This window comes from Leucopleurus acutus (assembly GCF_964270905.1).
Source record: "Leucopleurus acutus genome assembly, chromosome: 18".
NCBI lineage: Eukaryota > Metazoa > Chordata > Mammalia > Artiodactyla > Delphinidae > Leucopleurus > Leucopleurus acutus.
The window spans coordinates 20,167,670-20,192,434 of record NC_139160.1 but is presented as its reverse complement, the minus strand read 5'-3'; the positions used below and the strand labels follow the sequence as shown (position 1 = coordinate 20,192,434).

General features: G+C 36.1%; 1 protein-coding gene across 9 annotated transcripts; it reads right to left on the bottom strand.

The window, feature by feature from the left end:
* Positions 1–853: 853 nt before the first annotated feature.
* On the bottom strand, positions 854–22,913 carry ESD (esterase D). 9 transcript variants are annotated; one of them, XM_082859657.1, is made up of 12 exons: positions 22,817–22,913; positions 21,359–21,635; positions 19,138–19,186; positions 17,772–17,806; positions 16,781–16,855; positions 16,093–16,181; positions 13,696–13,794; positions 12,123–12,247; positions 10,956–11,075; positions 10,197–10,295; positions 8,066–8,233; positions 854–1,084 (listed from the first exon to the last, which is right to left on the bottom strand). In XM_082859657.1, exons 4-12 carry the CDS (start codon positions 17,789–17,791, stop codon positions 1,004–1,006), a joined length of 876 nt encoding a protein of 291 aa, XP_082715783.1. In that variant the 5' UTR covers positions 17,792–17,806; positions 19,138–19,186; positions 21,359–21,635; positions 22,817–22,913; the 3' UTR covers positions 854–1,003. The 9 variants fall into 9 exon arrangements, with proteins under 9 accessions (XP_082715783.1, XP_082715784.1, XP_082715785.1 ...); XM_082859658.1 differs by lacking the exon at positions 22,817–22,913 and adding an exon at positions 22,354–22,370; XM_082859659.1 differs by lacking the exon at positions 22,817–22,913 and adding an exon at positions 22,091–22,322.
* Between the last annotated feature and the right edge of the window lie 1,852 nt (positions 22,914–24,765).

The window sequence follows — 24,765 nt, the reverse complement described above, 5'->3', positions numbered from 1 at the left end:
ACCTGATGTCTTCCTCCATTACCATGTAATACACATTCTTATTGAATGTTTAAAATGTATAACTTTTGTGCTCTTTTAACAGAAAAATATATTTCTTTTAAAACAACCAGGGGACTTCCCTGGCGGTCCAGTGATTAGGACACGGTGCTTTCACTGCCGAGGTCCCAGGTTCATTCCCTGGTCATTGGGAGTGTCCATTTAAGTTTTTAAGGAACACACTTTGGAATTTACGAGTTCTTGGCAAGCTCATCAAGCTAAATTTCTGCATGTAACTAAAGGAAAATATCTTCTACAGTAACATATGAAACAAGTTTCCTTATCTAACTATTTCAGATTGAATCTGGTATTTAATTCCTGTCTCTTGAGAGAGGTCCATAAACCAATGTCCACAAATCTATTTGACTCAACAGGTAAGAAAAGAAATATCATTGACTGGGCTCCGGAAATATGACTTCTAATCTTAGTTCTCGCACAGATAACTGTGTAATGATGGGGAATTCATTTAACCTTTCTGACCCTACTTGCTTATTCAACAGCTAACAAATAGTTATTCAATTCAATGACTACTAGAAGCGCGCCAAGTGGTTGCTAGACACTAGGTGTGTAACAATGAACAGGAAGAAGACAGGCCACGCCTTCAGAGGCTTAAAGTCTGGAAAGCTGAGGAGTTTAGGCTAAACTACCTTTAAACTCTCTGTTCCAGAGTTAGCATTTAATGATTTCAATGGGATTATATTCATATTCTGTGTCCTGAGGTCAACACAACAATGATTTCCAAATTACCTCGAGAAAACTGTGAAGTATTAAATATTTCCCATGTGAACACTGGTAAGGTAACTTTTTAAATCAGAAGCAGGTTTGATATATTTATTTAGAGGGTGATTCAACTACAGAATGAAGCATTTTTGGCACTACAAAATCCAATGTTTTAAAATCTTTTTTCCTTGCCAGTCTGTTTATTACAATTTTATCATCCTGAAGAGATTCTCTTATCCGAAGCTTTTCAAGCATTCAGGTATTTTGCATGATGTCTGATGTGATCGGTAATAAAGGTTGCAATGAAGTAGTAGCTATGATCATAACCCTAGAAGACAAAACAGAGATAAGACATTTATCTACTATTCAGAAAAATCGATATTAGGTACATTAAATATATCTTGCATGTCACTTAATTTGCTTATAAATAATCAAACTGTCACAACGTGTGGAAGGTTTATAATCAAAGTAAAGCTTATTACACTTGTACTTCAACATTTTCACTGAAAAAAGAGTAGTTGAAAAAAGTTTCAACTCACAAAAGCAATGCACCACCCTCAATAAGGGAATGTTAAGATACAAAATAAGCACACGTAAACAATACAGAAAGAACATGAAGAACGCCCAAATGCCCTATCACTGGGAAGTTAAACACAGCCATCATAAATCACGTTAAGAATTCGACCCCCTGCACGGTAAAAGCATATTGTACCTTTATCTGAGGAAAAAGGAATAATTCATTACACTCTGACATCCCTCAGCAATAAATCAAACTGGGTAAAAAGTCAGTAAACTTCTGAAAACTACCATGAAGCAGAGAGAAAATGTGCCAAGTAGCTGAGTTGAAACAGATTTCTATCTGGTCAAATAAAATCCTTGATAGGTAATCAATGGTAAATGGAGAGGCAATCCTTTCTCGGAGTGTCCTCTGAGTACAAAATAAGTAGCTCTCAAAGGAAAAAGAAAAGAAAAATAGGGTGGGAAGAATCAAAGAGTTAAAAACCAGATAATTTGGGGGACAGCCCTTACTTTGCCAAAACACAATTAAAATACAAAATAGAATAATCTGAGAAAGATGAAAGTCTAAGATCGAGCGAATGGTCTCTGATGGGAGGAAAATGGAATTTTTCTAAGCACTTAAGAAACAAAAAAAACCTAATAAAAATATCACCTGGGTTTCAGGGAACAAGGTAAAGTCCCTAAGGTTTTGATGAATCAGTAAATGTTCTCTACCTCTTAGTTGGCAGGGGTATGCAGTGCATATCTTGGGAACAGCAGTTAATAAAGAGTTCTAGTTTAAAATCATCAAAGTAACTTAAAAGCAACCTGTCTTCTATTTTCAGTGCCCAAACTGTGGAAGTGAATCTCACATGAATGTTGTCAAAATTAAGGCTGAGCCTTGGAACTATTTGGTTTCACGTCTCTCGACGATCAGACCAGTCCCAGTTAAATTAGTTAAATTTAGAGCTGAAGGACAGTTTCTTACATAAAGAAAGTTAAAGAAAAGCATTTTCCACCATGGAATTCTTGAGTTGTTAAGAGGCTAAATATAAATATGCCCATGATTTTCAGGCCACAGAACCTGTGAAATATAGTACCGTGTACCCGCCATTTTTCACCGATGATAAGATGGATCTGACTGAAAACAGGTGTAGATGCCTCGAAACACTTGTTAACAGAGATCCTAACGCGACTGACTATGCTGTATTTTCATGTTTAGTCGCACGTATGTTCAGTGTGTTGCAGTTTCAGGCACATAGTGGGTAGCCACTATTATTATTGTTATTATTTATTATTATTTTATTAGAGAAGTCCCAGAGTAAACCAAAGTGACAATATTGAGCTCTCAGGGGTGTATTGCAAGATAGCAGTGCATTTCACCTAAAATACAAAGCAAATGTCCTTCCACAATGATATTTAACTGAAGGTCTACCTTCATGAGAAAACAGAAAATGCCTATCATGAGGGACCAAGAAAGATTTTTTAAAATATCAACAAAAAGGCAAGAGAATACATTTGAATTACTGCCATTCTGGTAGATACAAGACGTTTATATAATTAGAGCTGACTGTGTCATTCTTGATGAGTTTCAAGCTCTGCTGGTCAATATTATTAAATGGGGGTAGCTCCCTTCATCGAATTCTTTGAATTGGTTTGTATGTTAAGCAGCTTGTGTAACTACGTTCATTTAGTGACACTTGAAAGGGCCTTCCTTTCCTCTTCTACCTCACACTTGAAATGGAAAAATCCTTGGTAGCAAAACTCTTAGAGTATAAAAATAAACGAACTCATTCTTTTATTCTTTGCTCAGTTCTCAAAAAAAGAAGCAGTGCTTCAGCAGCTATGATGAACATTTATTCTAACAGGCAGTATTTTCCTACGTATTTTCCAGACCCAATTAGCAAAGCTCAGATATGAATTCCCGAGTTATGAAGTCTCTTCAGAGTACAAAGAAGAAGACGGCTGAAAGCTGCTCTTTTGTTTATTCAATAAGTACTTCCTGAGGGTTTATGTGCCAGGTAATTGTGCTAATAAGCATGGCGATACAGATGAGTGAGAGAGCCCTGCACTTCTAGAATTCTGTGCCATGTTTACACTCTTCTCTAACAGGCAGGCACAGAGACCAAAACAACCTCTGAATCTTCAAAAAGGGCCTGAGACTTGAGAAGTTACTATAGCCTTGCTTCAATGTTGGTTTCTGGAAGTTTCCATTAGGTCTGAAACTGAAAATGTTTCTTCACTATATTACTCCAATAACTGATAATAAGACATACTAGGCCTTTCCTCTTCAGACTAAGACTTGATCTGTGTATATTGGCTATCAGAATTCTGCTACCTTGTGCATTTTCAATTTAGATTCACTGAAGTGAAAATAGAAAAAGAAAAAATTATGAAGTATAATAAAAACCAAATTAATATCCCTATAGACTACACTTCCCCCTCAATTTTTTTTGACAGTTGATAGAAATGTAGATTGTGAGCATTTAACACCATTAAAAAGAGGAAAATGAATGAAGTTGGGTAAACCATGTACATGATTGCAATAATTTTTTTTTCCTCCCTAGATCACTCATTTATATTACCCACTATTATTTTCAGCTTATTTAATCCTTCACAGCTCCCACTTCATAAAGAAATACAGATCAACTGTACTTATAACCAAGTGCCCTCAGACCTGAGGTAATCCGAAGTCAACGGAAGTTGGCTTGAAAATCTGAAAAGTTGCTTCCCTGGAGCCAGTGCCCAGGTATGTCCGTTCAGTCATTCATTCAATTACAACAACCCTAAACATAATCTGCCTGAGACTGTGTAGTTCACTTTTAACCTGTCCATGCTGGAAGGAAAGTGAATAGAAAACTGTGCCTGAGCTAAAAACTGTGACTGATGATTTCAATACTTTCTCACTTTTTTTTTTTTTTTAAAGAATTGAATGCTTTGTACTGACTCTTCATTAAGTACAGACAACTACGTTTTTCAGTTGCTTGGGATTTAGTCATTTTAGAAATAAGTTGATTTATTTTCTGCCCCCAAGAATTTCATCAGTGTTCTAACTCTGTTGTTTTTATAACAAACTCTAGAGATTTCAGTCTTTGTTGGCAGGATGAAACTTGGTTGTTGGTGGTAACAATGAAATTTCCTGGCACAGACACAAGGGAAGCAGAAGAGGCAACAACACCACTAGAGCCAAGGAGTTAACGTCATTTGGAAAAAACATGCTTTGTCACATCACTTAGAGTAACAGTTAATATAAACATACTATTATGTTTATAATCAAATTTATCAAGGTTGATTATTGATCTGAAACATGTAATTCTGATGATAAATGTTCAAATTAATCTAAAAAAATCTATTTCTATGTGATGGATACCCACAAACAAGGTATACATAATGTATTGGTTTTGGACATATTTTCCCACATGATATATATATTGTTTACATGTTAGAAATATCAAGGAGATTAAAAGGACATCAGGGAGGTTGCTAAGATCTGCTGCGTGAGTTAGACAAGTAGCAGCTTATGCACAGCTTCCCCTACGTTAGCTCTAACTCCATCCCTTGGCTCTTCAGGAGTACTGCTTTGCCTTGCTTTGGAATGGTTAGACAGATGAAAGGAGGATAGTATTTGCAATCAGACGACCTTGCTTCCAGGCCTGGTTCCACCATGAACTAGCTGTGTGACCTTAGATAAGTAGGTTACTTTTCTGAGCTTGTCTCCTCATCTGTAAAACAGATGGCCAGGAGTCATGCATGAAAACCCATAGCAAATGTCATACTTAATGGTAAAATACTGAAAGCTTTTCCTCTAAGATCGGGAATAAGACAGGATGCCCACTTTTATCACTTCTATTCAACATAGTACTGGCAGTTCTAGCCAGAGCAATTTGCAAGAAAAAGAAATAAAGGCATCCAAATTGGAAAGGAAGAGGTAAAATTATCTCTGTCCGTAAATAATATGATCTTGTATGTAGAAAACCCTGAACTGTTAGAGCTAATAATTCAGCAAAAGTAGCAGGATAAAAAGTCAAACACAAAAATCAGTTGCATTTCTATAATTCTAAAAATGAACAATCTGAAAAGAAAATTATGAAAACAACTCCATTTACAACAGCATCAGAAAGAATACAATACTTAGGAATTAACCAAGAAGATGAGCTACTTGTACAGTGAATAAATCACTGCTGAAAGAAATTAAAGAAGACACAATAAATGGAAACACATCCCATGTTCATGGTCTGTTAAGGTGTCAAGACTACCCAAAGCAATGTATAGATTCAATGTAATCCCTATCAAAATTCCAAAGGCAATTTTTGCAGCAACAGGAAAAACCATCCTAAAATTCAAGTGGAATCTCAAGGGAGCCCAAAGAGCCAAAACAATCTTGGAAAAAGAAGAAAAAAACCTGAAGAACTCATGCTTCCAGATTTCAAATTTTTCTACAAAGCTACAAATCAAAAAGTGTGGTAACTGGTATAAAGACAGACATATAGACCAATGGAATAGAATAGAGAGCCCATGAATAAACCCTGGAATATATGGTCAAATGATTTTTGACAAGAGTGTTAAGCCATTCAATGGCGAAAGGATAGTTTTTTCAACAAATGATGCTGGAATCCACGTGCAAAAAAATGAAGTTGAATCCTTACCTAACACCATATTCAAAAATTAACTCAAATTGGATTAAAGACTAAATGTAGGTCCTAAAGCTATAAACTAACTATAAAACTCTTAGAAGAAAACATAGAACAAAAGCTTCATGACAATGGACTTGGCAGTGGTTTCTTGGATATGACACCAAAGGGACATGCAACAAAATAAAACATAGTCAAATTGGACTTCGTGAATATTAAAATATTTTGTGCATCAAAATACAACATCAACAGGGTAAAAAGGTAACCCACAGAATGGGAGAAAAATATCTGCAAATCATTTATCTGATAAGGGATTAGCATCCACAATACACAAAGAACTCATAAAACTCAATACAAATAGCATTCAATACAAAAAGCAACCCAATGAAAAAATGGGCAAAGGACTGGAAGAGACATTTCTCAAAAGATATACAAATGGCCAATAAGCACGGAAAGATGCTCAACATCAGTAATCATTAGGGAAATTTAAATCAAAACCACATTACCACCTCACAGCCACCGGGATGGCTACTATCCAGGAAAAAAAAAAAGAAGAGAAAAGACGTGTTGGGGAGGAGGTGCAGAAACTGGAACCCTTGTGCACTGCTGGTGGGACTGCAAAGTGGTGCAGCCGCTCTGGAGAACAGTAGGGAGGTCCCTCAAACAACTAAGAATAGAACTACCAAATGACCCAGCAATCCCACTTCTGGGTATAAAACCGAAAGAACTAAAAGCAGAATCCTGAGAGATATTGGTACACCCATGTTTATAGCAGCATTATTCATAATAGCTAAGACTTGGAAGCAACTTAAGTGGTCCACTGACAGACGAACGGATAAGCAAAATTTGGTATATGCACACAATGAAGAGCCTTAAAAAGGAAGGAAATTCTGGCACATGAGACACGGATGAACCTTAAGAGGACCGTGCTACATGAAATAGCTAGTCACAAAAAGACAAACACTGTATGATTCCACTTATATGAGATCCTCAGAGTAGTAAGAGAGACAGAAAGTAACATGGTGGTTGCCAAGGGCTGGGGGCAGGGAGAAATGGGGAGTTGGTATTTAATGGGAACAGAGTTTCAATTTTACAAGATGAAAAGAATTGTGGAGATGAATGGTGGTGATAGCTGTATGACATTATGAATGTATTTAATACCACTGAAGTGTTCACTTAAAAATAGTTAAGGTGGTAAATTTTATGTGGTATTGTGGTATTTTACCACAACAAAAAAAGTTGAAAAAACCCCCCAAAAACCCAAACAGGTGGATAGGCTAGGAATGGTCTCTCATCTGGTCATATAAGGCTAAAATGAGCTAATGCTGTGAAAACATTTTTGTAAACTGAAATATACCACATTACACATTGATCTAGATTTATTTGAACACTTATCATTATAAGTATATGTTTTAGACTAATGTGCCTGACACATTACTCTTAAACATGAATAAAAATGTTTTAAAAAATCACAACCATGTATAATTTTCAGTGTTCACTTTTCATCCTGAAATAAAAATTTTGTTTTTATTATGTTCTGAAGCTTATGAATACATAATTTTAAAAAAATAAAGGTAGAATATCTTTAATTATAGCTGTATTAGCATAGAGTTAGGTGAGTAGTGAATAGTCAAGAGTATTTTAGTCAAGGAAAATTTGCGAACCAATTGAAATTCAGTAATTATTCTTAAACAACTAGCAAGTAGCACAACAAATAGATTAGCACCTAACTCAAACAATATAAAGAGTGTGTGTGTGTGAGACAAATAATACACAGCTTCTGAGGCTAAGATGTGTACATAAAGTGAAGAGTAATGAAGGTGGAAGCTTGTCCTTTTATTTTACTGCAACAATAGTCGCATGTGTCAAGAAAGATATACCCGATAACGCTGACAATTAAGTACTATTCAAGCGTTAAATTCGTGTTATTTACTGATTTTACAGTGGGACAGAAAATTGTAAATACTTTTCACTGTCAAAACCTTTCCTATTTCTATGGAATTTGGTCTTAGATATCAGTAACTTAATAGGAAGGCTTTCACTTTAAATGTCTTATTATAATTAAAAAATACCTTACTAGAGGTAGCTTTTCAAATTCTAAAATAAAATTAAGAAAGTACTATGGAATCTTGTTTTTTTTATAGTTAATTTAGAACAAGTTAAGGTTTCCTAGTACTTGCCTCTTGTAATCTGAAAACAACAGGGATTTTCTTTTCTGTACAGGCAGCTATGAAGTTATCAGGTAGTAGCTGTCCATCTGAAAGGAACTGGTCATCTTTTCCTTGATCAATTAGTATATCCAGCTGAGTACCTGGGCAGGCCTTCACAAGATGGGTAGCATCATAAGCCTATAAAAAGGGGAGAAATAATCAAAATAAATTTGAAAGTGCCCAGAAAGATATTCTGCAGAATACCCTATACTAGAACTGAACAGAAATTTAAAGTCATTTCAGCTCTAAGGCTGATTAAATTGAAAATATGCTTTTAAGTTGGCTTGTCTGGTTTTTATTTACAGCCCTTCAGAATTCTATCCTCAGTTACAGCTTCTTCCCTACTTTCAACCAGTCCTAGACCAACAGCAAGAATTCTATATCTCAAGTATTCTTCATAGTATATAGCCTTTTTTCTTCCAAACCTTTAAGGTTTAATCACCTCTCAACTCCAAGAAAACCAATTTGTTTTCTTTGTAAATCCTTTTACAAATTGACTATTTCTTCTAACTCCATTATCTTTTTTTATTTCCAAATATTCTCTATTTCAAATAAATAGTCTATTTTTTGTCCCTATATTTGACTAATTCCAGACATAAATCTCTCTTTTGCTATCTGCTGAATGGCACCAAATGTCTACTACCTCCAGGAACTTTCAGGAAGACTTGATTTGAACAATCTGAATCATATCAACAACTCAAATTTATTATGTGAGGAGCTGCCGCTAGTTACAATTTTCTATTTTACCATCCATCTTTAAATATTGATTATTCATGTATATTCACTAATGACAACTTTTACGCATTGATCAAGACACACAAAAACCAAAAGATTTACCCTTCTAAAGTAGCATGCTTTTTAAGACTTGCTTTTTTTAATCTTAAAAGGAGAGGGTGGAAGGACACCTATAAAGTCCAACTAGTTCTAAGTTCCACGATTTCATAATTCTGCATGGCCTCCTTATTCCAAGAGTAAATTAAATGATAGCCTAAACACTGCATAATTAAAATAGTAAAATCTACTGCCATTTGGAGAAAAATGATACAGATTCCTTTATAGGGTACCTCTCCCCTACTTCTCCCAATCAGTTGGTCTTTTACTCAAAACTTCTATTAGATCATAAGGCCCCTGTGGACAGGAAAGGGTCATCACCTTCTTGACATAAGATCTCAAAACCCCACACAAACTCTGCACATGATGAGGACTCAAAACACTGAGGCACAAGCGCTGTCAATGCACTGTCCCCAAAGTAACTAATAGTAATAATTTTCAGCATTCTTCCAATATAATAAAAATCTAAGCCTAAGCAAAACAAAACTCTAATGACTAAAAGATTAACCTTCCAATTTGTCAGAATTTCAATGACCAATCTTAAATAAAATACGGGTCCATGTGTAAATGACTTTGAATAAACAGCATTAAGACAAAAAAGTTTTTTTTCCCACTCGATGATTTTCTACTTGCTAACATGCACATGATGATGAGTTCACCTGCAAAATATTCAAACTCTTGGTGGAGTTTTCAAATAGCCCATTTCTGTACAAGAGCAAATCAGCCTCAGGAAAAAAGGGCCATTTTTACCATTTTTATTTTCATTTAGAAGCATCTGCTCCTATGCTTGAAAAAGCAATCATACTGTTGGAAATATTCTCATAAATGTATATTACATATACAATATCTATTTTTAAAAGCTTTTAAGTCTAGAATTTAAAATCTAATCTGAGAGATGCTAGACTTTGAAACAGATACACAAAATAAAAAGCCAGGCCTCGTAGCTCTTATCATACAATTAAGCACACAGTTAATATGAGGTAAGTCTAAATTTAGTAATATGGGGTATTTTTTGTAATGTTAATTTAGAAAATAAACATATAAATTAATCATTAGCAGAAAAAAAATGTAGCCGCAGAATACCTGCCATAATTCAATGCAATTGAAATATTGTTCTGTTGTTGTTGTTATATGTATACACTTTAGTTAATTATTTTTTGCTCTGAATCCTTAACTTGAGTAAGTTAAGAATATAACGTCTGTAGTGTGTAGCTTTTTAACAAATTTGAAAACTTAAGAATGAGTATGAAGACCGCCATCCAGTACCTACCTCCCATTTACTTTGATCTGTTCCCAAATATCCACTAAAGGCTTTTTTGCCCCAAGGACAGAGCACTGGGTTGCAAATTGGAGCAAATGCTGACACAGACTTCAGAAACAAACAAACAAAAAAATTAAAAACAAGTTTTATTTTGCTAAATTGAATATGAACAGGTATTTACAACTTGCTTAAAAACTCTGACTTGCCATGAAAATCCCTGTGAACGATTTTCCTTTTGCTGTATTATGGGCTTAGATTATATGCCTCTCCAAGATACCACATCCTTTGTGTGTTCTATTAAAAGAGCTACATTTTCATTAAATAAGGCACAAATGAAAGTTTATGTTCAGCGTTTCTACTCATTTTTTCCACTTAAAACAGTGGAAAATCAAAGTCAACTTTACAAGAATATTCCCGGTAAAAGTAAATGATAACATACGGTCACAATAACATTAATCAATAATAACTTTTAGGGAAAAAAAGCCTAGAAAACTATAGTTTGAATAGAAGCAATGAAAACTGCTTTATAATACCTCTAATAGACCAATGAGAAACCACTGGGATAAAATTCCTATACTTCTGATTCTGTAGCATGTATTGTGTGGTCAAATTTAATGCTCTTTCCCCACAAACCCCTTGAAATTCCCAAGACTAGAAAAGTTTAGTCCCAATACTAAAACAACAGTATCTTAATTTCAATCTTTGAAAGTTCCTAATATTATACTATTCACGAGAAATATCTGTCACTAGAAGCTTAGGTAATCTTACTTTGTATTTTCCAGGATTCTTCAAAGCACAAATCAGAGCTCCATGGCCCCCCATGGAGTGGCCAAAAATAGACATCCTTTGGGGATCCACAGGAAAATTGGTATTTATGAGTTGTGGAAGCTAGAGAGAATTTAATAGTGGGACAAGAGATATGACAAATAAATTTAGACTTTTTCAAAGTCATCTAAAATAATCAATACTTCCAAATTCACAGTCTTAAAATGGTTCACACTAGTAAAGATTAAAAAAAAAAGTCAGATAGACAATGATCATTAATATATCACTGGAGAATATACGTTACGTCTTCCTTAGAAAGCGACTTTAAGAAGATAATGCAGAAAGAAACTTTAAAATGCAAACTTTTGATCTAGTAATTTCACTTCCTGGAATCTCTTCTAAGGGAAAAGTCCTTATGGGTAAAAAATTATAAAGATAATCAATGCAGTAATACGTATTATGGTAAAAAAAATATGTAAATATATAAATAGCCTCCATTAGAAAAAAGTAAATCACAGCATATGACAGAATATTATACAATTATTAAAATTATGTTACAAATAGATCAGAATATTAGAAAATATTTACTTTATATAACTAAAAAAAGAACAAGATAAAAATGTTTTACTTTTATATGAAAACTAGTCATAAAAAATGTCTGGAATATACGAAAATATAGTTGTTTGGGGTGACAGAATTATGGGTGATTAAAATTTTATATTATCGTTTCTGAGTTTCTATGATGTGCACATTAACAATTAAAATCATAGAAAAATGCATAAACTGCACACACATATTAATAGAAGCAATGCTTTACCACTTATCCTTTTTGATTTTAATCACTATGAAATATGTCTGGATGAACCAGCTGCCAGAAAATACAGTTTTTTCATATACTATTTTCTTTGTATAACCTGGGTAGTGTATACAGGTGTCAATATAATTATTAAACTCTTCAAAATTGTACTTAGTGTTCATTTAAATTGCAGAAAATAGTACTATAGTACTTGTAAACTTTGGAATTTTTACCAAGATAATTAATAAATATGTACCCAATAGATTCAACAATACCATACCCTAGTTTAAAATTCTCGGGACTGGAAGGACTTTGTGTCCCAAATCAAACTTTTGGCAGTCATCAACTAATAATTACACTGTAAATTAAATTACCTCCTCCGTTACATACGAGTACATTCTGTAGTTAGTTTTCCAAGGATCTTCAGTAGCATCCACATAAAATCCAGCCCCAGTGCCGAAGTCCCAGGTCTCATCTTCTCCTTTAATATTGCAGCCACCTATTAAGGAAAAATCTTGTGGTTTCATCTACTCTGTAGTAATGGCCCGTGTTTAATAACACACTTTAAAATGAACCTGAAATTTCACTTGCATTAGAGCTGTTCACCAAGTATTGTGGGCTCTCTGCGTTTTGGGGCACATACTTCCTTGCCCCCTTGAGTGGGGTCATGTGACTAGTTCTAGCCAATGAGGCAAGAGAGGGAACGGCCCTCCAGGCTGAGGTATTCACTGGCTTTCTTCACTGATGAAGCTCCCTCCTATGTATTCTGAACATATCTTTCCTCACTCTGTTTTACCTGTCAAAGGGCTTATACTCTCTTTTTATCTTTCAGAAATGCGTTAAGATTCCTTCTCTGATGCCCCTCCTCATTACCAACACTTCTTTACTTCTCTGTACCACTGTGATCTTAGAAGGGAAGGGGAACAAATGCTTGTGCTCAATTCACAATTTTGAACTGAAGATGTCTCCTTATGTACTTGGGAATCATTCCATCACGTTTCCCCTATTTACCCATCCCCCAATGGGATTTTCTTATATTCTATTTTAACTAATTATGTTTTATTTTATATCCTTGCATACAGTTAAAAAGCCAACCACTGGGATTCTGAATAAAATATAGTGATACGTAATTTGATGGAAATGACCTCTTCATAATAGTCAGTCTACCCATCCAGGAACATGACATTCTTCCACTTACAACAGTTAGGAAATTTTATGTTTTTTTAAAAAATAAATCTTCATACTTTAAAAGTTTATTCCAAGGCATTTTATATTTTTGATGCTCTTCTGAATTAAACATTTTATTACATTTCCTGTGACACATCTTACTTTTACATAATATGGATTGTGAAAGGAAATGCATTACTTTCAAGGCCAGCCATTCAACTTCCAGTTAGTTTTAGCTACCATTTAAATTCCATTTCCTGACTCTTCTAGGGTCCCAAAACAAGTTTCAACTATCTGATGGATTGAATTCTCAAATATTTGAATTCTCATTTCTCTAATGTAAACATTATAATCATTTATATTAAAACTAATACTTGTTTAACTGTACGACTATTTGATGACTAACAGAAATGAGAAAAGATAATTACCACGTGACAAGGCAGTTTACCCAAGGAATAAAAAAATCATTTCCTATGCATTGTAGGTTATTTTGGCACTAGTGCCAATGTGATACATTATTAATTGAGTTGCTCAGTCTCTGTTTTAAAGTGCCTTAGTGTCTTAATCTGTAAAATGGGAATAGCAAAACTGTGTCCTCTCATAAGAGTGACGTTATGAGTAAAATTCAGTGAGGAAAATGTACAGCATGGTATTTTAGAGTCATGATGTTGCTTGAAAGATTAATAAATAGCAAAAATATCAAATGAATTGTGCATTATTATAACTTAAGTCTTAAAGATTTATATTTTTACAAAGGACCTCTGGAACAAGAACACTTACGAGGGCTGGTATCTGGAGCAATGACGACAAGGCCATGTTCCGAGGCAGCTTGATGATAACCAGATTTTGATATAAAATTTTGTTCTGTGCAGGTTAAACCTAAAGATCAAAAATATTGTTATCTCATGATATGCTGTGAGTTTATAAGCTTTAATCTTCTTATAACACAGAAAACAAGCTCACTTATTAAAAAGTTTTTTGTTTGTTTGTTTTAAGAAATAATGCTGAAAAAGACACTAAAGTTTCCCTTCTCATAAAATACGTAACAGTATTAATCCAAGAACTGTCTTAGGTTAAATGCTCCCATAGCTGTCCTTTGAAAGTCACTCACTAAAATCTCAATTACTGAAATCCTTTGGACCAAGTGTGTTTGGGAATTTAGAATTATTCAAACTGTAGAATGGCAATATGGCGCATTAAACAAATGTTATTACAACCCTAATGGTGTGTTATTCTTTTAACAAGAGATATATGACTGCAGTAGCTCTCACCAGAAACAAAAGGTAAAAAGAACAGGAGAAAAGAATGAATACAGCTTTGGACCATGAATCAGAAAACTTGTTCACTCTTTTATGTGACCCTGGGTAATATATAATTTCCCTGGTACTACAGAACAGTTTCCTATTCTACAGGCTACATGATTTCTAAGAGCATCTTTAGCTACAGAATACCATGTTTCTAAAACAAACATGTAATGTGTTGTTGCTTTTGGCAATATCCTGCTGTTCTAGCAAAACTGGCTTGCTTTTTCCAATCAAAGAAATTAGTTGTTGAGTTAAAACTAGATAGGCACATCAGAAAGTCTACAAACAATAAATGCTGGACAGGTGTGGAGAAAAGGGAACCCTCTTGCACTGTTGGTGGGAATGTAAATTGATACAGCCACTATGGAGAACAGTATGGAGGTTCCTCAAAAAACTAAAAATAGAATTACCATATGACCCAGCAATCCCACTACTGGGCATATACCCTGAGAAAATCATAATTCAAAAAGAGTCATGTACCACAATGTTCATTGCAGCACTATTTGCAATAGCCAGGACGTGGAAGCAACCTAAGTGTCCATTGATAGATGAATGGATAAAGAAGATGTGGCACATATACATGATGGAATATTACTCAGCCATAAAAAGAAATGAAATTGAGTTATTTGTAGTGAGGTGGATGGATCTAAAGTCTGTCATACAGAGTGAAGTAAGTCAGAAAGAGAAAAACAAATAACGTATGCTAACACATATATATGGAATCTTAAAAAAAAAAAAAAGAATGGTTCTCAAGAACCTAGGGGCAGGACAGGAATAAAGACGCAGATGTAGAGAATGGATCTGAGGACACAGGGAGGGGGAAGGGTAAACTGGGACGAAGTGAGAGAGTGGCATGGACATATATACACTACCAAATGTAAAACAGCTAGTGGGAAGCAGCCGCATAGCGCAGGAAGATCAGCTCGGTGCTTTGTGACCACCTAGAGGGGTGGGATAGGGAGGGTGGGAAGGAGATGCAAGAGGGAGGGGATATGGGGATATATGTATACATATAGCTGATTCACTTTGTGATACAGCAGAAACTAACACACCATTGTAAAGCAATTATACTCCAATAAAGATGTTAAAAAAAAAACTAGGTAGGCACTTAGTTTTTACCTTTTAAAATGAAATACTATTCTCATTTTTAAAGACTGGTATTTGGGGCATATCTTTGAGGAAACATACATAAGGGAGGATTTAAATCAAAGTTATAAGAAGCAATTTTAAAGAAACAAAAATAGAACGCTATGACATAATTTGGTTTCTATGAGTCTCTTATAATGTCTGCTTCTAAAGATGAAGTGCCAATGTCTTGTGAAAGAAAAGTTAGCACAGAGGTTCAAAATTACTCTCTCACAATCCATTCAAGAATCTTCAACATTCACCTCTGATTAAGAAGCATTAGTATTCTTTTGTGATGTTCCAGATTGTGGCCAGAGAAGGTGAGTCCAATTAAAATATTTCCGAGAACACTGCAAGAAGTTTCTTGGCTGTGGTTTCTAATTAGCGTATCACAGGTGTCCTGGTTTTACCTAATACTGTTCTATTTGAGTGGTAAAGTCTCAAGAAACGCTTGAGTAGGTACAAAGTAAATAACTTTTCTAAGCTCTTGTCACTGCGTCTAGAACTTTATATTCTCTGCTGTTACTTGGTCTAATTGAAAAAGAAGTATAATAAATGTAATTCAGTAGGTCTGAAATTATTGTCTGAAATTATTCTCGGGATAAAGTAAGTGTAGACTATGACAGGCTCCTGAAGTCTTTTATAAATGGTTTAGAAAGCACACCAATAAGTAAAGATTAAAGAATAAGATTAGCTAGTTAAAAAGAAAAAGAAACTCCTTTATAAAACTCAAATGCAGAACACTTACCAGACAGCCAGTATAGTGCAGGGCATTTTCCAGTTTCTGCCTTTGGTGGTAAATAGATAGCAAATTTCATTTTGCATTTCAGTTCAACACTGTAATTTTAACAGTCATACATACAAAAAAAATCAGTTGCCCTGATTGTCATCAGTCAAGAAAGAAACATAAAATAAGTGATTTAATGTCCAATATAAGTGATTCCACCAACATTTAAGGAATATACCATAGCCCTTAAAGAAAGAATGAGGCCAATTTAGCATACTGATCTATTGATATTAACCAAACTGAGCCTATGCTGTGCAGGGTACACAGTCATTCTGACGAGGCTGAATTCAAAGAATAAATGTAACATCCTCAATGCAGCACTAAAATTATTAAAAGAAAAACTGTTTCTAAAGAGATATATGAAATAATAAATCAGCTTTTATAAAAAATGAATTCTAAAGCTCTTAAACTACATGTTTGTTCATGGGCACTGAAATGCATCACGTCCTTAATTTGCTTTTTATCACTAAGAGTTTATTACCATCACCAATATCAAAACTAGATAAGATAAAGGTGATAAAAATCACAGGTATTTTCTACAGGTAAACAGTAATTCATGCAACAGAGATCTTTCATGGGCTTATTTAAAGAATCAAATAGGCGGAGGCAGAATTAGAGATATCTAAAATTGTATCTTCTTAGTAGTTACCTGTCATGTTCAAACACTTTCTGCAATCCCCCAAAGCACTTGTTGCTGGAAATCTGTTTCAACGCCATTCTTCTCCTATTAGTGAAGATTAATCTCATTAGTTTCTAGAGAATCAGTTCCTAAAAAATTTGAAACAAAACTAACTGTTTTGGGGATAAATTATCTAAACATGCAACTGTCTGCCACCCTGAATTTTTTTCACATGCTAATTTCCTCTCATAAACAATATTATGAAACTGACTAATTTTGATACATACACTTACACTTGGTACTCACTTTAGGAAACTTTAGTACTTTGGAATGTCATTACTAATTTATTAACAAGCTTTTTTGTCTGTATGACTGTGGACTGCCCCAAATTCTTTTTATTTTTATTTATTTTTTTGGCTGTGCGCGTGGCATGTGGGATCTTAGTTCCCCAATGAGGGATCAAACCCATGCCCCCTGCAATGGACACGCAGAGTCTTAACCACTGGACTGCCAGGGAAGTCCCTTTCCTTTTTACTTTTTTCCAAATTCTTTTCAGAAAGAGGCAGAATATAAATGTAATTAACTTTAGCTTATAAGATTAAAAATTGTTAATAGTTTACCTGTTAACTGTAACAAGAGGCAATGATATGACATTATGGTTGATATTAAAATGGGAGGAAAATGGTATAACAATAATGATTTTGATAATAATAACAGGTAACATTTACTGAACACAGTGTCACAGGCACTTTCCTACATGTTGAACGAGATCAAATTACTCATCCTAGGAGAGTGTTTCAGAGAAAGTGATATACAATTTTCAGATCAACATTTCTCCTTTTAAAACAAACCAGCAAGTAAAACAAAACTCTGTCCTGAGTGAATTAAAAGTACAGCTTGTCATGGGGAAATTTTGAAGTTTAGTACTTCTTTTCTCTCCAACACATCTTTAAATTTTCATAAATAATTTTAAACTTAAATGTTAAAATACCACACATTATTAATTTTTAATAATAAATACCCAAAAAACTGGAACACCATCTTTATGGTAAATACCTGTTGAGCAAAGAGAAACCAGACTGATTCTGATTTGTATCTCTCGAGGAAGGATTCCCTTCCCCTCCTTATTACAAATCACTAAATCGTACACACTAAATAAAAAATCCTCAGATACCAGGCACAAGTATTACCTCTCTGGTGGTCTTCTCAGTGAAATGTTCTACTGTACGCTAATCAGTTGTGGTGTTAAGGTTACTCTAAAAAGATACGTAGCAATAATCTTAGGAAGCTTATTTTGGAAACGCCTTTGCGAAATTCTAAATAAGATTAGTTTCAATCCTACGTTTAAGTAATCTCCTCAATAAATCCAAATACTGAGCTTTGCATTGGAAACGTGGGATGTGAACCAGAAAGTCTGACATCAGAGCCCCTACTCTCCTGTTATGCTTTCCTGCCTCCTGAGAGGGTTTTTAAATACTCACAAAAAAATTTTTTTTCAGAAAAGACTGACTAATTTTATAGCATTAGGGTATTACAATTATACACAGAGGTAGAATTACCTTCTATTCACAGGTGTATGCTTTTAACCTTTAAAAGACCAATTTTTAAACAAACTGCCCACAAAATGTTATTAATTACTGAATATTAACTTCAGCTATTCTTGTTTATGACACTATCTTAAATAATGAATTAACAGAGATAGATGTATACTTTTAAAATATATACACATGAGACCAAGGAAAAAAATTTACCTGAATTATTCTTAAAGGAAATCCTATTTTTTTAGATCTAGCAGGGACTATGTCTGCTTTCCCAAAACATGGTACACTGAGCATATATCTAGTACGTGAGAGGTACCTAATAATTATTTGTTGAATTAATGAATAAATTTTTAACTTCTAACTACCAATTATGTGAAAGTTTTTAAAATTAGCTTATTCTTTACCTCTATTGTTTTTATACTTTGTTATTCATCTATTTTGGTAATCCGTAAGTAGTCTATTTCTTCTGCTCTTTGAATGTTCTTAATTAAAATTCAAAATCAAACACTTTGCATTGGGCCAGAGAAAACAAAGTTAAAATACTGTTTTTTAAATTGGTAGAATGAATTAATAAAAATAAAATCAAAGCTTTTAAAGTTTTTTTTCCCCCTAACTACCCATTTTAGGAACTATCTTCAATTGTCAATTAAGAAAGTTAGGCTCAATAAAAAATAAGACATAAGCTAAGAACTAGATATGATATACTATGATATAAGAAATGATATACTAGGTGATTACATTTTTCACTAAAATTTTTCTATGTAAAAAATAGCATATTTTAAACCAAGTTACTAGATTTTTCATTCAACTTCCAAAGTAATACATAAAAATAAAACTTTAATGTACCTGTCCAATTGCTACTTGCTTTTTTATCTGCACCAAAGGGTAGATGATCCTGAAAAAAAGATCAAATGGTATAGAAATGGGACATACTTTTCACAACAAAGGTTATACAAACATGTATAGTACACTACACATTCTCAACAGAGACATTTTCCTCTTGTGAGGTAGATGACTACCTACTCTGGGTATGGCAGTGTCAAAAGGGCAGCTGATGGGACAGCACCATCGCTTTACCTCGGCCCATAATCTAAGTACCTTAACACCTATTTTGCCACAAGGCCTTGTGTTTGGTTAAAAACTCCTGGAATAAGAGTCCTATGAAGAAAGTTTTTTTTTTCTTTTAAATAAATAGAAAAAGTTTTAGATTGTAATTTGAAAGTACGAGATACAGTCAACTGCTGAGAGTGAAGAAAACAGGAGTGGAGACTAGAAAAGTAGAGAAAGATAAAAAGAAGCCTAGACTCATCAGCTAAGAGCTGTAGGTCAAACGTGTAATGCAGGGAGAATAAAGAAGGGAAGAGATGACGGCTTAAGGACTACTGGGCTGACTGGCTAGAAAGGATGAACTGGTGAGAAAACTGACTGGGCTTATGAATGATGGTGAAGTTACTGATACACAGAAATAAACAAACAAATAAATAGAAATGTACGTAGTAGTGTGCACCAAATGACACCAAATGTGTCATTTGTCTGACACGTTTCATTTCGGTTCTAGAACATATTTTGGGGGAGAAACGAAGTTACAGAGTAGAATAGAATAATAAAAAACACCCTCCCCCAAGAAAAACCAAAAACAAAGGCAAAAAAATTTCACAGTGCCAGTCTTCCTAGAAAGTCAATGAAATGTACATCAATATTCTTCAGAGAACAAAGTTTCTCTCAATGCATGGTGCATGGAAAGCCAATGAGGTAAAAAGTATCAAAGTCATCTTTATTCACAAAGCATCCATTTCCCCAAAAGGCTAAACTGTCAAATCTTACTTTTCTTCCCTTTACTTACTGAAGTTAAGTGTTATTTATCTCCAGCAATCTGTGTTCTTCGTATTTCACCCATTCTTTCCTTCTTTCCATGAGCCTCAAAAGTTTTCTATCTATCTCTACCTGGGTTTTTGTTCTCATTCTCTCATGGACTTTGATCCATTTCTCCATCTGCAATGTGTCCCACCCCACTGGCTCTCAATGACCTACACAGGTCTTCCCAACATCACCCGATTATGGAACTGCTGACCATCACTTCCTTGTTCAAATTCTCTCCTCCATGAAAAAACAGGATTTCATTCCCTAAGTTTCCGCTCTATTTTTGCGTTGAAACAATATAAATCTGCCTCTCTTTCTCAGGCATTGGTGCCAGAATTTAAATTTCTTGCTGGACCCTTCTCACAGGATGTGCCACAGGCTAGTAAAACTCAACGCATCTAAAGTCAAGCTTCTGTCTCCTACCTTCAAACCAAGTGTTTCTATTCCTTTTTTGCTTCTCTTTTCATCTATGCCTGTCTTGCCCAACCTACATTTGAAATGTCTTAGTTACCCCGTCCCTGAATTCCCACTGCCACCATCCTAATTATACACAAGAAATTAAATTTTCCTTCCTACTTTGTTTCCTTCTTGTGTGTCTCACTAAAATCAATCCTGCATTGGAGGCCTAGGGCTTTAATCCATTTAACTTACTGCTCAATGGATCCCTATACACGACACATCTTCAGGCCTAACATGGTCTACTTGGAATTACTAGTCATTTAAATTTATTTTTAATTTTATTTTAAAAATTGTGTTTAAAAAACACATAACATAAACTTTACTGTCTTAACCATTTTTAAGTGTATAGTTCAGTAGTGTTAAGCACATTGTCAATTTTAAAACATGGTTAGCTTGCCCACATTAACTAGCAGATGAAAAATGCTTGCCCACTTCCAGGATGCTGCTACAGGTTTCCAGAACTAATCCCACTCTGCTGTCAGGGCAGTAGTTGAAAACCAATAAGTCATTGAAATGGAAGATAGTGTCAGTAATTATGCAATTTTTTAAAAGCTTGATGCCATTAAAACTTCACAAAATTGAAACTATGAACTGACAAAAAGGATGAACAGAACTCCATATATACTTTGGTCACATTATTAACTGTACTATGCATAATCGCTTTTCCTTCATAATTCACATGGCTTGTCCATACATGAATTTTTAATCCACCCTGGGGAAAAACATAGCACCCATGAACTCCAAGCACCTTAACTTAGCTCTCAAAATTGTCTTCAGTGGTCCCACAGTGTTTTTCTGGACTTGTTTTCTGTTATCTTAATTTAGTCAAACTCAATTATGTATAATTCTAGCATAGCCTGGATGTTTCTACTGGGTGCCAAGGTACAATGGTTTTAGAGCAGGTTGTGGAGCCAGACCCTCCAGGTTCAAATTCTGGCTTCACCACGTACTATACACGGTAGTTCTTTGGTAGTGGTCGTGACTTCGGGCAAACTATGTCATCTTTCTATGCCTCATTTCCCCATCTGTAAAGTAAGGATATTAAAAGGATCAGTTTGATAGGGTTGTTCCCGGGACTGAGTTAATTCACGTACTTCGAACACTGCTGGCCATGATACGCACACAAATGTTAGCTATTATTATTCTTGCAACCTCGAATGCCCTCCAAGGTCCGCGCAAATGCCATCGCCCTGACGACCCACTCACAGACGACCGCCAGACCCGTACACAACTGACAGCGCATTTACAAATACGATCAGCCTTCCAAAGTGCTTGCAAGCGTGTGCGGAGAAGCGGGATCCCCAGGTGCCCGGCCCCCTGACCCAGGCGCCCGTGGAGGCTGCGAACGCTTTGGGGTCTGTTTCCTCCATGAGCGAGGTATCCATCCACCGGACGCAGGAACAGCTACGCAAACGTAGTGGGGTATTTGATAAACCGGCAGATGCCCTCAGAGACCGCACGCCCGAGCGCCCCGAGTTACACATTCTTGGAAGCTCAATGAGGAAAAGGGATCCGGGAAGAGGCCGAGCCTCGGGACAAAGTCCTCGGCTCAGCGCCCCTCCCTCGGCCTCCTGCCACGGCTCGTCGCGCTCTGGGCCCGGGTCCGCGTTCTTCGCGATCGCACCCACGCGACTCGCCGCAGGCCTCAGCGTGCGCCCCGACCGGGCCCCGCCGTGTCACCGGGGCAGCACGAGACCCAGACGGGCCGAGGACATCCGGGCCTCTGTCCAGACCTAGTCTTACCTCGGGCCGCGTAGGGAAGTGGAGCAGCAGCCGTAAGGGAAAGGCGTGGCCTCATCATGGCCGCCAGGGCCACGGCCTCGGCCCCGCCCCCCTAGGGTCCGCCCCCTCTAGGCCCGCCCACTCCTGGATCCTAACTCCCGAGTCCCTTCTCCTCAGCCCCGCCCTTCATCGGCCCCGCCCCCACTGTCCCCGCCCCCTCCCTCGCCTCGCACTTCCCCGCAGCGCTTTGTGAGCGGCTCGTCCTTTTCTTGACGCGAGTCCTACGTCAGGGAGCCGCCAGCCGCCTTGGCCCAGACTCTTACCAGCGGGCGCGGGATAAGGCGCAGCCTAGAATGAACGTGAGCTCTGGCCCCGCTTAACTCGTGGAAAATGTTTCCACGTAGTCTTTTGAAGTTACTTAGCGACCAGGACATAATTTCAAACCTCCTCCCCCTCGCCTCCCCAGTCGTTCCAGTTCACCTACTTGGTAGCTGGAGTGAAATAGGAGCCATTTAAAAATCTCCTGTGCTGGAAACGTAGAAGCTTCCCCAGTGTCCTCTTTTCTCCCTTCTCTCAATGTTAGTTGAATTGAGCAATACAGTTGTTGGTTGCTGACTTACAACAGATGCTTGCCCTTTTGCTTCTGTTGCTTGATTTAACGAAATTGTTAGTGTACTTTGACTGTTGAGAAAATTAAACATGATTACCAAAAAAAATTTTTTTAACCAACAGCTAGATAGACATATTGTAAATGACATCTTCTGAAAGACAAGGCTGGTTTTGTGGGCATGCGACCTGTCCAGTGGAACAGGACCTCAGAAGGACTCTGAGGTCCTAGTTTCTTTCCTGTGCCGCATTATTAATAAATTCTGAAAAAGCCCACATATTTCCGTTTTGCACTGGGCCCTGCAAATGATGTGGGCGATCTTCTGAAAGGAGTGGTAGGGTAAGTGACCTCTATTGGAACCTATGTTGTAAATATAGATGCCACTCAGGAGACTACCTGTCAGCATTTGTCCCCGTGGCCCAGGCCTATTTGGCCATAGTGATCTATGGACTGAACTAATCTGTGGAGCTGTGGATCGACTGGAATTCGGGCTGAAGGTAGCATTTATTTAATCAAAATAGTATTTTTATTCTGAGGAAGCATTGAAATGAAAAATTCATTTTACTTTCTACTATTTTTTAAAATTAATTATTTAAAAAAATTTATTTTATTTATTTTTGGCTGCGTTGGGTCTTGGTTGCTGCCTGCGGGCTTTCTCTAGTTGCAGCGATCCGGGGCTACTCTTCCTTGCGGTGTACTATTTTTTAATACAAGTCACTGAAAATGGAATTTTCTTCAAACTGAGTTTCACAACTAAAATAGAATACTCAAGTTTGCAAGTTATTTAGAACTGATAGGAAATATTTGGAGAAGCTTAAAGGGGATTTATTTAATAAATTGATTGCTCTGGGGTGCAGACTAGCCTAAGAACTGTGAGATCAAGTCTTTTACTGAATGGTTCTTATGTTGATACAGTGTGATGATAACCGGAAGTAAAATTTAAAATTTATTTTACTCAACATAAATACAATTATAATATATAGCTCCAATAAATTTCTGTTTCTTCTTTAATATTATATATATAATTTTGTAATATATAATTTGAAAAGATATAAGTATGCACCCCCCCCATATTCATTGCAACATTATTTACAATAGACAAGACATGAGAACATCCTAAGTGTCCATCGATGGGTGAATGGATGAAAAATGTGAGATTTTATGTATATTTGCACAATGGGATATTACTTAGGGATATTACTTTCTTATCCTTAAGAAAGAAGAAAACCTTGCCATTGGTTACAAGATGAATGAACCTGAGGGCATTATGCTAAATGAAATAAATCAAAGACAAATAGTGAATGATTGCATTTATATGTAGGCTCTGAAAAGCAGTTCAACATGATGACATAAGAAGAGCTTAAACTCACCTCCTCCTCACTCCTTTCGGAGTGCAGTTCACTCCGAAAAAGACGTGAAAATTAGCTGAGTAACTCCTTCACGTCAGCAAACACATCAAAGCAGGTAGGAAAGGCTGAGACAGAGTCTCGCCATAAACCCAACCCCGGCATGGCAGCCCGCAATCCCAAGGGACCTCACAGACCCTGAGCTTCTCCCCAGGAATGAAGGGTTATCCCCTGCTTCAGGCACTCCAACTTTTAAGACCTGCATCTGAAAAATGAATCTCTCAAACATCTGGCTTAGAAAACCATGAGAGCCAAAAGGCTGTTCTCCTCTCTTTCTTAATATCGCAACATCCCCAAATTGATACCACTTTCACCTTACTTGTCTTTCACTAATTTCAAAGCTTCACAAAGTAAAAATTACGTATTCCCACTTTCATGATTTCAGTTAGATTCATCCCAAGGTCTAATAAATTTTAATTA

What these genes read in the sequence shown, in the direction of transcription:
- ESD (XM_082859657.1), bottom strand. Translation starts at nt 17,791, where the DNA reads ATGGTGTTCCAGTTTTTTGG. An exon ending in ATGGTGTTCCAGTTTTTTGG is followed by an intron (nt 16,856 to 17,771) that starts GTATTTATTATT and finishes CTTCACTAATAG; the next exon opens with GAGAAGAATGGCGTTGAAAC. An exon ending in TGCTCCAGATACCAGCCCTC is followed by an intron (nt 12,248 to 13,695) that starts GTAAGTGTTCTT and finishes TTTCCTTAATAG; the next exon opens with GTGGCTGCAATATTAAAGGA.